The sequence below is a fragment of the Triturus cristatus genome, chromosome 6 (assembly GCF_964204655.1).
Source record: "Triturus cristatus chromosome 6, aTriCri1.1, whole genome shotgun sequence".
NCBI classification, from domain to species: Eukaryota; Metazoa; Chordata; class Amphibia; order Caudata; family Salamandridae; genus Triturus; species Triturus cristatus.
This window is the reverse complement of record NC_140589.1, coordinates 954065788-954081422: the sequence shown is the minus strand read 5'-3', so window position 1 is coordinate 954081422 and position 15635 is coordinate 954065788. Positions and strand designations below refer to the sequence as shown.

General features: G+C 42.7%; 1 protein-coding gene across 1 annotated transcript in view; it reads left to right on the top strand.

Annotated features, from left to right (window-relative positions):
* TCP1 (t-complex 1) overlaps positions 1 to 15635 on the top strand; it is a 126909-nt gene that overhangs the window by 58541 nt on the left and 52733 nt on the right. Inside the window, exons 5-8 of the mRNA XM_085611649.1 lie at positions 6344 to 6454; positions 10379 to 10560; positions 10778 to 10904; positions 11420 to 11595. Coding sequence (XP_085467775.1) covers positions 6344 to 6454; positions 10379 to 10560; positions 10778 to 10904; positions 11420 to 11595 — 596 coding nt within the window. The remainder of the gene's footprint in view (positions 1 to 6343; positions 6455 to 10378; positions 10561 to 10777; positions 10905 to 11419; positions 11596 to 15635) is intronic.

Below are 15635 nucleotides of genomic sequence, written 5' to 3'. Positions count from 1 at the left end.
GGTGGAGAACGTGAAAAGGGGGTAGGGTAGAGAGTTCCTGACCCCCTAGCCCACAGGTTTCCAAACTTTTCATGCTGGTGACACACTGTTTTGACATTCCTGCTTTAGTGACACGGTAATGCGAGCGAGCGTAGCGAGTGAGCCGGAATCACCACAGAGGTGTTCGGGGGGGTTTAAAAATAGTGGGCAAATGGTGCATTTTCAATCAAATTGGAGAAAGCAAGAAGGTTTAATAAAGCAATTGTGAATCTGTTTTTAACAAAGACAGTGACTGGCAAAACAGGGAGTAAGGTTAGGTTTGTGCCTGAAACAAGAATATAATCATGCACACATCGACACATGCCCCAGTGATTTACAGCACAAAAAGGGCACCCCACAGCATATGGAGTGTTGGTTTTGGCAAACGTTTCTTCCTTCTTAAATACTAAAAAGAAACATGTGAATCAAATTAGAATAATTCCCAGTTAAAAAAAACAAGGCAGTACATTAGATCAACTGTCGGTTGGGTTGTGGAGTTTTTGTTTCGCCACGTTATCAAAAGAAAACCTATTTCCTGTATTGGGCCAAATATTAAGTTGCTGGTGAGCTATTATATAATAATCAACTTTAAGCATGTTGGCCTTGTTTGTCATATTCTGTCCTTTTTTTTTTTAGGTCCCGTCTAGGCTGCGCATATGCTGTCTCGAACAGCATGTTTTCAATCTGTGGGCTTCAGCCCGCCCATTGCCTTACCACTTGTTTGCTCCATCGTGCTCTCATATCCGTCGTTCCCGTTAGTCCATAGCATAAAAGCGTCATGCTTCTTCCTGTGTTTGACCCTCCCCCTGAACATGGACCAAGTGCTTGCGTCCTTCCACTACTCCCGTTATAGGAGCTACTATTTTCTTTGTCTTTGAGCACTCCACACGAGTGCTGGTGTTTTCACTCACTCCATCTCCTCCCGCCCGCCCCAACCCTGTTGATTCGTTTTCTTTGTAGATCGGCTTTATTATTCACCTCACTCACCGAGCCAGCAAAATGATAAGTGATGTGTACTTACCCCTTTGAGCTCATCCACTTACGCACAGATCAAGAAAATAAATGGCCTTCCTGCTAGTTAGGAGCTTGGGCCTCAGTTTTCTAAATGCACCTGTTTTAACTAGCATATTAATAATTTCCTAAACACCGCTTCATGGTTCGTTGTAAAGGAAATGTACTATGTACCTATCCACTAACTTACACTGCAAAGATCTCTTGCCCTCGCTTTTCAGTATTAGGGCACACAGGTGAACTTCATCATTACTAAAATGAGCAATAGCTGCTACATAGCGTCAAGAGATGCACATGCATCTCTTGGCACTATGTAGTAGACCGGGCACAAGTTGAGGGTAGACTGAGTCTATCCACTCTTTTCACAGGGTGATCGCAGTCTACCCTGCTATGAGATTGGGCCCCACAGAAATATGGTAAACTTGTCTTGGTGCAATTTTTAGACACCGGGACACATTCAACAGTGCCTGCACATTGTTTGCTTTTGTTCCAAGCAGCAATGTACAGACGGGGAAGGGGCTTATCAGATTCCAGCTGGGCCTATAACAAAGGTCGAAGTTAAGGGGCCATCAGGTCTCCTTTTCTTGGAGTATCCAGGCTGGGAGCTATCAGGAGCCTCACATCTAAATGAAATGGAGGAGAAACAAAGGCACATAGCTTATCACATCACATCACACAAGAGGCAGGCATGCTTTTGACTTTGTTCAGTCCTTTTATATAAGAGATATGCATGTGTGTAGGAATGTCAGATTTGTTAGTCTGTCCCAGTATTTACACAAACAATTTAAATGCCACTATTTTGTTTTGTTTCTTTTACAGTGCTATAGTGCTACTAATCCCATTGTAGTGTCAGAGTGCTTTATACATACACATTATACATTGACAATAAATGATGTGTGTAAATCAAGGGAATGTTACATAAGATGGGGAGAGTTACAAGGTGTAGGAGCCACATGTCCTTCTTGGCTCACTGTGCTATATTAGAAGAATTACAATGTATGAACTGCAAGTAACAAAAGGATCTCTGTGTTCAAAGCGCTAACTCACTTGCCCATTTACATACAATAAAAATCTGTCATCTGCGCGTTACATAGTGTGCTTTCCAGGAGACCTATTAACCCTCAATGCTACTTTGATCCAAAACTGGGACTAGACAAAACACAAACCTCTCCAGCAAATAGTTATTTTACCATTATTATTATTCCCTGAGCTTTACTGAGCACACAAAGATCTCTGCCACAGGTGCCTTAACCCCATGATATTTTAAAATACAGACTTTGCAACCAGTTGAGTAGAACAGATTTACTGCCGCATTTCTCCTTGTTGCCAGTTTCTTTGTGGCAGGATTTAAAAAAATAAATACATGTTAAGGCCCTGATTTTGCATCGGGGTTGCATAATTTTTTTGCACAACCCCGAAGCAAAATCTAATTTGTTAAATATTGTAATGAGCTCAAATGTACTTACGATAGACCTGCTAAACAAACATATAACTTTCATGTTTGGTTTCTTGTGCTACTGGCAGTGACTAATATTGATTTTTAGTTTTTGTTTTCAGCGGCAGTCATTAAAGCTGTGAGATAATTGAGAGGATTTGTTAAATAATTGATAGTTGCCCCCCTATTGACCTCTTCCTCGGATTCCCTCACTGCCACACTCCACAAGTGCCCCTGATCTCCCCATAGCCCCTCCCCCTCGTGACCTCCTCCTCGGATTCCCTCACTGTCACCCTCCACCAGTGCCCCTCATCTCTCTGTAGCCCCTCCCCCTCATGACCTCCTCCTCAGACTCCCTCTCTACCACCCTCCACCAGTGCTCCTCGTCTCTCCCTAGCTCCCCCCCTCCACCCCATGACCTCTTCCTCGGATTCCCTCACTGCCGCCCTCCAACAGTGCCCCTCATTGCTCCATAGCCCCTCCCACCACCACCTCCTCCTCAGATTCCATCGCTGCCACCCTCCAACAGTGCCCCTCATCTTTACGTAGCCCCTCTCTCATATGCATTTCATTTGTTGTACAGCGCTACTCATGTCAGTGTAGTGTGTGTCAGTACTTTACACCACGCACACATTATACAGAGACAATGAGTCATACAAGTATGTAAATCAGTCTACAGGGAATGTCACATAAGCCAATGAGGATTACAAGGTGTATGAATCACGTCATACATACTGGTGGGCAATATATTTTAAGAGGGTTTGGTGTGGGGAAACAACTTTAGGATTTAAAGAGTATTACATGGGGGTCAGCTTTACTGATAAAAATGTATATCTGCCCAAACATACTCATTTCAGCAAAATTAGAATAATGAAAGACTGAGGAAGTTCTAACTATATCACAAAACAAAAATAAGCGAAGTTCTAACTACACCATTCATGTTTGTATGCAGCTCTTTGGTGACAGTTCATTGGTCACTGTCCTATGTTAGGATTGTAACTTCTGAACTGCAAGTAGCACAAGGATCTCTGTGACAAAGGCAGTAACCCACTGAGCTTCCACATAAAATACAGTTGATCTGCATTTAAAAACTACGGACAGACAAACGATTGCCCTCCAGCAGGATCATTAATCACCAGCGTTATCTGGGCATGTTGTGTTGTCTTATTTTATCCTGCATCGGTCATGATAATGATAAAAAAATTGTTTAAATGAAGCACGCACAAAGTATGTGTCCTGCTGGTCCTGTGCACATTTTAAATCGAAAAACAAATAGTGACAAATTCTCCTACCTACTTTATTAGTCAAACTGTGTCACAGCCTGGTGTGATAAACTGCTGCAGGGGTCGGGAAAGGTGACAGGAATAAACAAACTTCTTTTCTCCTGCACTGCATAGAAAAGGAAATATCCACGCAGCAGGACAGTCGGCAAAGGTTACCGGTGACAAACAAAGGATTTGTCCCTTTCGCCATGTGGAGATGGAGGGGTGAAAAAAAAAACCAAAGCCTCGTTAATGGTCTTGTAAAGACCTGTGAAGTACCCGGGTGCGGCTGCGATAATCTCAAAGCTGTCTGTGTGTGTGTGGGAAGCTGTCTCAGCCTGGGCGCGCGCACACACAGACAGCTCTTTGAGCTCAATTCCGTTGCGCCCCTGCCTTCAAGCCCTCACTGCGAGGGCCAAGGCTCCTGTTGCGCGACACACCCACGAAGGTCAGGCGACACAGTAACGTGTCGCGACACATACTTTGGAAAGCTCTGCCCTAGCCTTTGTCAGGGGGTCCCTGAAGGACCCCGAAGGGTGAATTTTTTTTTTTTTTTTTTTTTCTTTTTTTTTCAAAAAACCGCGGGGTGCGCGCACGGTGAAAAACCTTAAAAAAAAAATAATAATAATTTAAACGAGCCATTCCATATTACAGGATACAGTCAATCTATAACTATATACATTGGTAGCTTATTGTAAAATAAATATATAAAAATATAATAAAACATACATAACTTAGCATTTAAAAAACCTTACAAATTCACTTAAACCATAGGTTTCACACACGTTATAGTTAGGAATTAGCATTTAAAAAACCTTGCAAATTCACTTAAAAAACCATAGGTTTCACACATGTTATAGTTAGCTGGACATTTCACTCGTAAAAAACCATTGAAATTCCCCCGTTATAGTTAGTTCAGATAACTATAACTCGCGCGACCGCCACTCTATCACAAGGATGATGTCATCAGTGATGTCATGAGTGATGTCACTGACCATGTCATGAGTCATGTAATATGTGACGTCATCAGCAGTGGATTGCGGGCGCGAGAGTTATAGTTATCTGAACTAACTATAACGGGGGAATTTCAATGGTTTTTTACGAGTTAAATGTCCAGCTAACTATAATATGTGTGAAACCTATGGTTTTTTAAGTGAATATATACATATGTATATATTGTAAGCGCTCTGAGTCTTGTGGTTTATCTTGTGTTGGCTGAATACAAATGATGGACATTTTCTGTATGTTAGCTACTTTGTAGCTGCAGTGTGTGCATTTGTCAGCCCCATCTAGCAGACATGGTTCATTACAGAAGTGTAGCTAGACTGGCAAATGCAGACCATGGCTACAAGAACGCATAACAAATATTTGTTGTCTGGTACACTAACTAAACAAACGAGCCTTTGTAAACCCTTCCTTCTGATTCTTCCCCCTTTAATCATCCCAAACTTGTTACTGCTTATATGATCACCAAATAAACACTTTCTAGACACTTTCCTTCTCTATCCCACTTTGATGGGATACCAAGCGCTATACAAATGCAAACCCCTCCCTCTTCTATCTCTCCACTAGCCGTTTCAACCCAATTAAGACTCGCTTGTCCCACTCAAATAAATTTAATATTTCCCTATACTAACTTGCCACTATTTCTTTTTTGGTGTCCGAGGTAGAAAAATGATTAGACGCCTCGTCGGGGGTAGTAAGCGCTATATGAATACAATTACAGTATGTACATATGGAGTCCCAAATACATCACTAAGTCTCATAGCACAAAAATTGATGTGAGGCCTTTCCATGCTCTGTTGCGGTGTTTTTTTTTTTTTTTCAAAATTGCTAAAGTCGCTGTTCTCAACACAAAGGTTTTTCAGAAGCCTTCTGACTTTAGTGAGTGGATGGGATGGGCTAGCACTGCTTTTTGACAAGTGTTACAGTTCCATACTCTTGTGCAATTTACCATCTGTCACTTTTATAGGCAAATCAATATCTTGGCCAGAGCCCAATAAAGACATATCAAAGGGTGTGGTCACAAACAATTGCTGTTGGAGAGGAAAGCAAAGGGTATGTTATTTTGGAAGTTCACACCCCCTGCCTCATGTCTTTTAAAGCTAGATGGGTCTTAAATGTTTGTTCTAAAAATTGGGTTCTGGTGCTTAAAAGGTTGGGAAGCACTGCTCTTAATTATTCTTGGGCCAAGAGTTGGACATTGGTATTTAAAAGTATAAAATATGAGCTAAAACAAGTTTTCCAACCAATCACACTTACTGTCCTTTTGTATTGTATGTTCATAGCTCATATGATTAGATAAGTGATGTTTTCATGATTCTAAATGATGAGTAGATGAACATCGGTGTAATAATGCATTTTACGTAAAAGCATCGTAAAGATTTCATACTCTTATTTTTGTGGCAACTTTTAGTGTGCCTCAAGCATGTGGCAATGTATATGGTCTACATACATGTCATAGATCCTGTGGATTAAAGAGTTGTAGTAATGAACAAGTTCATATGTTTCATGTTTTTTGTGGTGTTGGCATGTTCATTGGAGAAGATTAACAAAACTGTCATGGATAAAATGTCTTCAACTGGTCAAATACAATTGGTGTGCTTTCTTTGCGCAGGGAAGCAGTTCGTTACATCAATGAAAATCTTACGATCAACACAGATGAGTTGGGAAGAGAATGTCTCCTCAGTGCAGCAAAAACCTCCATGTCTTCCAAAATCATTGGAGTGTATCCTTTAGAGCAGTGGTTATTAATCTTGTGACTTCAGCGAAACCCTATTGAATCGCAACTGAAAGCCAAGGACCCCACAAGCCATTTCTATGGTTTGTACCTCAACACAAAACAATGCTAACAAATACACACTATACAGCAGAAGTGATTGGTCAGAAGTAATAACTTGACTGATGTTGGACAAACTTACAAGGTAGCAATAGAGCATTATATACACCAAGCTGGAGACCATGCAGAGCTTTTGCCAAAAGGTTACCAAGACTACATAGAAACCAAAACAACTGGAATTTTTTATCCCAGAGTACACTGTGTAATATTTCAGGTCTGCTGTAAAGTGCAGACATGATCTTTTTCCAATATAAGAAGTGTAGGTGCTTGGAATGTGTATGGGACTGTCCATGTAAAGCAGTGGATGGGAATGTGTAGTCTGGAAGGGCCTTTTGGGCAGTCTACCTTGTACACATGCATAGGTGACTGACTTCGCGCCACATTCGCTGTCTAAGTACGGAAGGATATTTTTTTTAATAAACTGTTGTATTAAAGTTAAAGCACAGAATAATTTGCACAATATATTCGTGGGTTACAACATTCATGTAGTACAGTGAATTGGTGTTCAACACAGCATGAGTTAAGCAATTAATGGGTTCTCCATTCTAGTTCGTCTCGTCACCATATCTTCTGTGGGAGATGTAGATATTTCCCCTTAAAGGCATTCCAACCTCCCCATTTTTTATCCCACTTCTTAGGGCAGCCCCTTAGTATGTAGACCGCTTTCTCTGCGATCATGCATTTATCAATTTCTGCCACCCACCCAATCGTAAGCGGCAATTTGTCGGAACCCCAGGACATTGCCACGGCTCGTTTTAACCAATAGGTATCCCAGCGCCACCCATTGCTGCTCCACTTCCGTTTGGTCGGTAGGCTCCCATATATTTAGGATCCTCCGTTTCGGTGACGGTTGGATGTTTGCCCAATGTGTCTTTCGTCGTTGTGGAGGTTCTGACCCAAAACGGGCATATATGGGGACAATCCCAGAGGATGTGATAAAAGGTACTGTCTTGGCCGCATCCCCTCAAGCATAACGCATCACTTCGGCTGACTATTTTCGCCAGTAGGATGCCAGAGAGGTAGGACCTATGGAGTATTTTTAATTGTATGAGGCGGAAGCGGTGGTTCATGGCTGTTACTCTGGGGGACATTAAAGCAGTCTGCCAGTCTTCATCATCCAGCTCCCCTAAGTATGCTTGCCAGCGGTTCCGTAAAGCTTGAAAGGAGTCGGGTAAGTAATTGCAAAGTTTATGGTAAGTGCAAAAGATGGCTTTAGTCTGAAGTGGTTCGATAAGTAGTCGGTCCTCTAAAGGGGGGGCGTCTGGTAGGGAAGAGAGGTCGGGGATATTAGCAAGAATGACGTGTCGGATTTGCAGGTATCGGAAGATCTCTCCTTGTGCGAGTGTGTTTGGTTTGTAGTTCTTTGAATGTGAGATTTTCCCTTTAGTGATCAAGTCTCCTAAATTGGTGATTCCGATAGTGTCCCACTTGTCAAATCCTTGGAGTACGGAAGGATATGATTTATAGAAAGTTATAAGTACATCAAAATTGTTCATAGACTGAGGCTGATTGCTCATTTAGGTCAGTATATGTTTAATGTGGACAGTGGCAGTTATTTAACTTTCACAAAAATAAAGGGCTCTCTGCTTAATTTATCCAGATTACCCCAAATGTGTGCCTAATGCCATGCTTTTCATTTGAAGTCACTATTTTTTGGGAGTTGGAATAGCAGTTGCCTTTCATTTTAGTTTTTTAAACCGATTTAATTGCATAGGATAATCACACAGGGTGTACATTAGTCAGTAGACTCCCTGTGAGAAGTTCATGTCCAGTGGCAAAATACGTCATGTACAGCAGCATGCATCAACATTATCCGTTCAAAACCCCCCTCGACTAACCCCCATCCCCTCCCTTTTTGCCGTTCACTGCCGTGCCTTAGGGAAATAAACGAATAGTCCCACACAAGTTCCGGACAGTGCAGGATGAAGAAATTTAGTTGGCCTCAATTGGGCATTTCTCTATCTCCTCCCCCCCCCCCCCCCCCCCGTGCGACAGGATATGTAGTACAGGATTGGACTGTGTTTGGAGGCATCTCCTCCAACAGCGCCTCACCACCTGTATCTTGCCAGTGCAGCCAGATGGTATCCCATCCACTTTAAGCAGAGTTTGTAAAAGCATGTCAAGGTCTGATATAAATGGCCCGGTCTCACTTTTCTGTCTGTCGCCCTGCTGTCCATCGTGTGAACCACTGCAGTTGTCCCGCAGAGTAATACGTTACAAAGTCGGGAACTGCAAGCCCTCCATCACCAGTTGGGCTCTTCGTCATCAGAGCCACCCGCTTACAACAGTTTCCCCAAATAAAGCATGTTATAAGGGAGTCTAAGTGAACTATTTCCTCGGTATCTATATAGGCAGCGTCTTGAAGAAACTCAAAAAAGAGAGGGGTCCTCCTCACCAAAGGGACAGGACACCAAAATGACACTAGGTCAAAAAACAAATTGCCTTTGGAATTTCTCAATGGCATACCACAATGTAAACACACCACATTCAAACAGTCAGTCAATCAAACACTACGGGATCTCTGTAATAAGGGTTCCTTTTTCGCAGATTTAGAGCAACGGTAAGACTGTCTGCCTGTTCCTCTGAATTCCGTGAAGATACGAGTTAAAATATTAGTTCGTTGGAGGAAGTGTGTCCCCACCTAGAGAACGAAGAGCATCGGTACCATGATAAGAGTGCTGGGAGACAGTTTTGTAGTAAGCCTGAAGAAGGTGGTTCGACCTATATACCACCGAAACACGTCTTTTCTTGGTCTCTGGACTACCAAACCATAGGGGGTTCCTTCACAAAACTGGTTATTTGTTGAACCTGTTGGAATTATTAGTTTGGTTGTGCACTTGTATTTTGTAATGTGAATGTGAATGCTAGCTATTGTTTTAATCTGAAATGTATGCACTGTACATGTGTTTATTTATTATTTGATTTATTAAATAAACATTTTCATATTGGATTTTTGGATTACTCCAAAAATCATGGGAGTGCCACCATTTTCAGAAGCGCCACCCTCCCAGCTACGGATAGTGGCAAGTTGCTTTAGAAATCCAAACTGTTCTTCAAGAGTCTTATAGCAGCTCCCATGTTTCCTTCTTGTAGATCGAATTGGGAATGGTATATCTTCACACTGAGATATCCCAGGCAGTGGGGCTCCCACTGGAGTTTACCCAGCCCATCCAATGGGTATCTACCCTCTGTCATTGTTAAAAGCCTAGACTTCTGCCAGTTGGCCTCGAGCCCCAACATCACTCCTAATCAGTTGCCTTTCAGAAGTGCTTATTTGGCAAGTAAAATAATTTTTTCACTTTAAAACAAATATTTTTATTGAAAGAGGTTCTTATGAAGTACCAGCTTGTATCATTAAAAAAACATTTTTACTTTGAATGGCATCTTTAGATCCGAATCGGAGTGCTTTTTAAATGTGCCCTACATGTTTATAAGTTCTTGCCAACGATTGAGCTGTTTATTCAGTTGCACTTCGCTGAGTTATTTAAATTAAAAGTTTAATATTGCAGACCATTCCCAGGAATACTTGTGACTTTCAGGGCTCTAGGTTTAAAGACTGGTTTTCCACCAGGTTCAAATGAAATTCTGGACTGTGCGAATGTCAGCAGCTCTTATTGCTCTATTTTAATGGTAAATTTCAGTATGATTGCCTTGTAAATTGTAATTCTGAAAAATCACTTTCAAATAGTAGGCCAGTTGTCAAAATCAAGCTATGGCAGGGCTCTAAAAAGACGCATTGTATTTTTGATTGGTGCATGTCATGATAGGTTTGCACTCTGCATAAGAATGTTTTCCCTTGACTCTAGTTTTAAGTGACAGCGATTTCTTTGGTAATTTGGTTGTGGATGCTGCTATGGCGGTGAAATTTACAGATGCCAAAGGACAGGCTCGTTATCCTATCAACTCTGTGAATGTCTTAAAGGCACATGGTCGTAGCCAGTCGGAGAGCATTCTTGTAAATGGTTATGCATTGAACTGTACAGTTGGTTCTCAAGGTAAGCATGTTGAAGCCCAGAGACTTGGTAAGAGACCTACTAAATGCTGTTGGACATATTTTGTACTGAGTAATTTTAGTTGCTTGCAGTCCACAGGTGATGCAGTGGTCTTTTTGTGAAGCCTAATGTGTCTATATTGAAAATGTATTTGTCATTTTCCATTTTAACAAAAAATGGTGAATTTCTGAATGACCTTACTTGAACTTTCTCATTCCAGGAATGACTAAACGAGTAGTCAATGCAAAGATCGCTTGCCTTGACTTCAGCTTGCAGAAAACGAAAATGAAGCTTGGTGTTCAAGTTATTATTTCCGACCCTGAAAAATTGGACCAGATTAGACAAAGGTATGGGGATGGGGTTATTCTTTGATACCTGTAATGGTTGTTGTGTTTTTGTGCAGCAGCAATTTAGTTGTCAGTAAATATGTACCCATTATAATATAGATTAGAGGAATATCTATTTTAGCATTTGGTGAGGCAAGCAGGTGTGGTAGCGGCATACATCTTCTTGAAGGGTGGGCTTTTTTTTTAGTTGGGGACGCTCATGAAATGGGTGTGACGTAAGTGACCGTTGGTTCTCAAGAAAACATTCTCAATTGATTTCATATGGAGAGCTACATACATACTAGGAGCAATTTGTCTCCTATTTACCTTGCTGCCAGACTTAAGTGGTGGCCTGAGAAGCTATACATTTCTAATAAAGAAAAGAGCCCTCTGCTTGCCGTGATGAAAAGGAGTACTTTATTGTTTTCAGTTGCTCTCATATAAATTGCTAATGTCGTAAGGCTGGTACATTATATTTACACAGCACTTATTCTCTTTCTCTGAATCATCTTTATTTTTTTATTTTCTTCTTACAGAGAGTCCGATATCACTAAGGAGCGGATTCAGAAGATTCTTGCAACTGGTGCCAATGTTATTTTAACAACTGGCGGTATCGATGATATGTGCTTGAAATATTTTGTTGACGCAGGTGCAATGGCTGTGCGTAGAGTTTTAAAGAAGGACCTTAAGCGCATTGCAAAGGCAACTGGAGGTAGTTATTTTCTGCTTTTTAATTTTTAGATCTTGGCTAGCCAGCTCATACTTTGTCGAGACGGGTTGCTTACAGTTAGTGGGCTACAGTCTGCCCCTAGCTTACCATTTGTTTGCTTCCATGTCTTTCTTTACCTCTCCCGCCCTTTAATTGTTTAAACACTGTATACGTGGTCCCGTTCCTATTTCTTTACCTTAAACAAATGTGAGCAATGCATATGTGCTTTCTAGTTTGAATAACACTGAGTGCCATTCCAGGCGGTGATGGCACTACCAGTTTATCTGTGACAGTACAGTTCATTTCTCTCTCCTAGTGCTCCTATGTGACATTCCAAGAGCAAAATGAGGACAAAAAAAAAATGCATATGTGCTTTCGACTTGGGCTCCATTCTCTGTATACCGTGTTTCCCTTCCCCCCCCCCTCCCTCTCCCCATGCCCCCCCCCCCCCCCCCCCCCACACACATTATTTCTACTTTGCTTCCATTCTTGGTGTTCCTTGCTGCCCCTCAACCTTCACTTTCTCTTACCCCACCCACCCAATTGGAGCCCGTGGAAGTATGGGCGTGCAGATGAACCCTGGAACGACTTTCCTCACATTGCAGTTGCAGACTAGTAGGAAATGAAGCGGATATGTAGTGAAACATAATTTTTAATTCCAGTTCGCCTGGAGCAACACAAATTTTATGCAAAGACAAAAAATGACACACAATGAATGTTTTACTAGCAAATTACCTACATTTTAAACAGCTGCCAAGTATTTGAAAATTGATAGTTGGGTTTTTCTACGTGTGCTTGCAATGGTGTGTGTGTGTGTGTGTGTGTGTGTGTGTGTGTGTGTGTGTGTGTGTGTGTGTGTGTGTGTGTGTGTGTGTGTGTGTGTGTGTGTGTGTGTGTATATATATTAATCCAGTGCTGGACAATAATTTTTTTACTCTTCAAAATAATTTGGCTACACGGTTAATGGTTATGGAGAGGAATGTGCAGTTATTCGCAATAATGCTCCTTCATTGCACTGCTACTCCTCCCTCTTCATCGCACTACTGGTCCTCCATCTTAATGGAAGTCCTTCTCTCCTCTCCTACACGTTACTGCTCCCCTTCATCGTATTGGACTGCACTCCACTCCGATCTATCCCACTCCACCCCTCAACAACTCAAATTTACTCCACCCCAATCTAGTCTCCTTTTAGCGATGCTGAACAGCAGTCACACTGGTGTACAACAGGACTAAAACACACAATCAAAACCAATAGCTCTTGTGTAGGCGATCTGTTGACTTGGCCAATGCTTGTTTGGGTGAGATTATGATGTTGCTGGTATGGAAAGTAGGGTTAAAATAATCACCCAGGTGCACATAAAACTGTAGAAGAAAAGTCTTGTGTACTGAAGGGTAACTGGACATAGATTCTGGAGTTAGCTATCCAGGACTACTCTTTACTTCTCTTTTTTTATGTTTTTTGCAAGCAGTAAACAAATACATCACATTGTCATTGTATTTATGAAAGCAATAGCATTAATTGAGCAAAAAGAAGTGAACCTTGGTGAAGGTATCTAATATACTGTGGAATGTCCTGGTATTAATGAAGTGACTTCTGAAAATGCTTCCACCATGGGACCCACATTTTCTTGTGCCTTTGCTGATGTCACCTCACTAGGTGAGGGGAAACATTCAGTGGTGTATCTCTAAGTCATAGGATGATAGGTCTGTAAAAGTCTGCTCTGCCGTTTACTTGCTGAAAGTACTGCAAATGTTTTCTGCAGTATACCATAAGTGATGTTGTACATGGTTGTGGGATATAGTCTAGCATCTCCTGTAGTATCTTGCAAATGCTGAGCTCTGTTGGATAGGGTTTAAATAATGGCTGAGGACTCAAAATGGTGTAAGATACTTTGCTAAGGTATCTAGTGTGGCTTACAAACTGTCCATCAGACTATTTAATGTTTTTCTTATTTTTGGTTTCACAAAGGCTAAGGTTTAATAACGGATTCCTTTAAAAGCAGAGTTCTGTCTTTTGAACCCTGCTTTGTCAGAGTGGAAGTTCTAATCCTCCTGCCAATTTTACATTTCCTCCTTCTGCTGCCACTTGAGTGTCTTTTGCACCTTAGCATTTAGTTCTGTTACTTGAGGTGATCTGGTGGAAGGGAAATGGAGGCATTGGTTGACTACATTTGTAGTAGCTCATCTGATATTAACCTTTTGATGATAGCATCTGATAGAGAGGTCTAGCTACAGATTCCTTACTGTAGAATAATATGTCAGACTGGATCCAGATATTTTTTAGCAGTACACCTGGGTGCCGGTAGGTGGTGGTGATTGGCGTCACGCCAGAAGTGACACGCATGGTGCATATGTAGGTGCCACCCTTGCGTGCGAACACATGTTCTTTGCTTCCCTCACCGATCTGTGAAGAGCTACCCCCAGATCATGATCAACAATGTTTTGAGAATTTCTTCTCCTGGTATGCTAGCGATGTCCCCTAAGAAACCAGCAGGTTTCAAGCCATGTGTTGCCTGTCAGACAGTTGTCTGTGACGGACCCAGACTTTGTCTATAGTGTTTTGAGGGGGACCACGACTCCAAGAACTGCATTGACTGGCGCACCATGCTCCCGAAGGCGCTGAGGGAGTGTTCCCTGAAGCTCCTCACCACCTTACGACAGACGACTCAGCAACACTCAAGATCCCCGTCATGTGGAAGATTCTGGAACTCTTGCAGAGCCGCTCAACAGTCCTCCTTCAAATCAAAGTCGTCGGTTAAGTCCCACCGCAAGAAGTCTAAAATGTCTTCGACTGCTCCACACCCGTTGAATTCCTCAGAGAAGATGCAGGAGCACTCTTCAGACTTGCTCCTCCGTGGAGCCCGTGCCAAGTTATGCTCCACGCCTGATTTTCCCAGAGCGACCCGTGTCCAACTGAAAGAGTTCAATGTGGCCATGTTCTTGATCTTTATGTGGTGCGTTCCCTCTGGAGCGCCTTTGGGCCCCACGAGTGCAAGAGTAACCCCTACTGGTTTCCCACTGTTAGATTTGCCCTTGGTGCCAGTTGGGTTCTTTAGATCTGTGCCACCTGTGTCCACCACGACTATCCCTAGCACCTGCACTGATGCCCCCACGGCCACTCCATCCCGTCATTATTCCAGACACATCATCCGATGCCAACTGGGGACATGGTCTCAGAGTTGAAGACCGCACCTTTTCTATTGCCTGGACTGGGCACCAAATAGGAGGGAGTCGGATGACTAATGGAAGCCAGCATCCCGTAGATGACATAAAAACTAGTATGAGGAACTAGCGTATGCCACTGAGTTGAACACTTCAACAGACATTGGCCTGGTCTCTTGCCTTACCGTGACTACCGAGGGGGGTGCCTCATTCGCAGTGGTGGTGCAGAGGGCAGCTGAGGTCTTAGACCCAACGTCTTGACGGAGGTGCTGCAGCCAGGACTTGCCTCATCAAACCTCTACTCTCATTTAATGAAGCCCATACAGATTTCCTGCTTGGGATTTGATCCAAGCCCTATATAGGTACCCCTGTGAACATGACAATTGCCTGCCGCCATCGCCCTGCTCCTGGGAACCCCAGTTTCTTCACCCAGCATCCACCCGAGAGCTTAGTGGTCCAATCCTCCACCTCCTGCATCAATCCTGGCGCGTTACCTACCACGCCATCGGATGGGGAATACAAAAGGCTGGATACCTTTTGGTAAGAGGATTTTCTCCCCCGCCAGCCTAGCACTATGGTTGATGTTCACCACGTGCATCATGGGCGGACACCAACAGTGTTTGATTCGGTTACACAAATGCTGCCTATGATCTTATAGGAGGCCCTATTAATACTCTCCCAAGCTATTGCTTGCAGGCAAGATGCAGTAAAGTTCACCCTCCGGTATGGACTAGACAAGACAGACTCACTGGGCAGAGCAGTCGTCCGTGACCCTTATGCATAACGCCTGGCTGAGATACTCTGGCTTCTTGGGGAATGTCCAAGCCTTGCTCATGACTTTGATGGCGCTCACCTTTTTGGTTAGAAGCCGGACTCTGTGT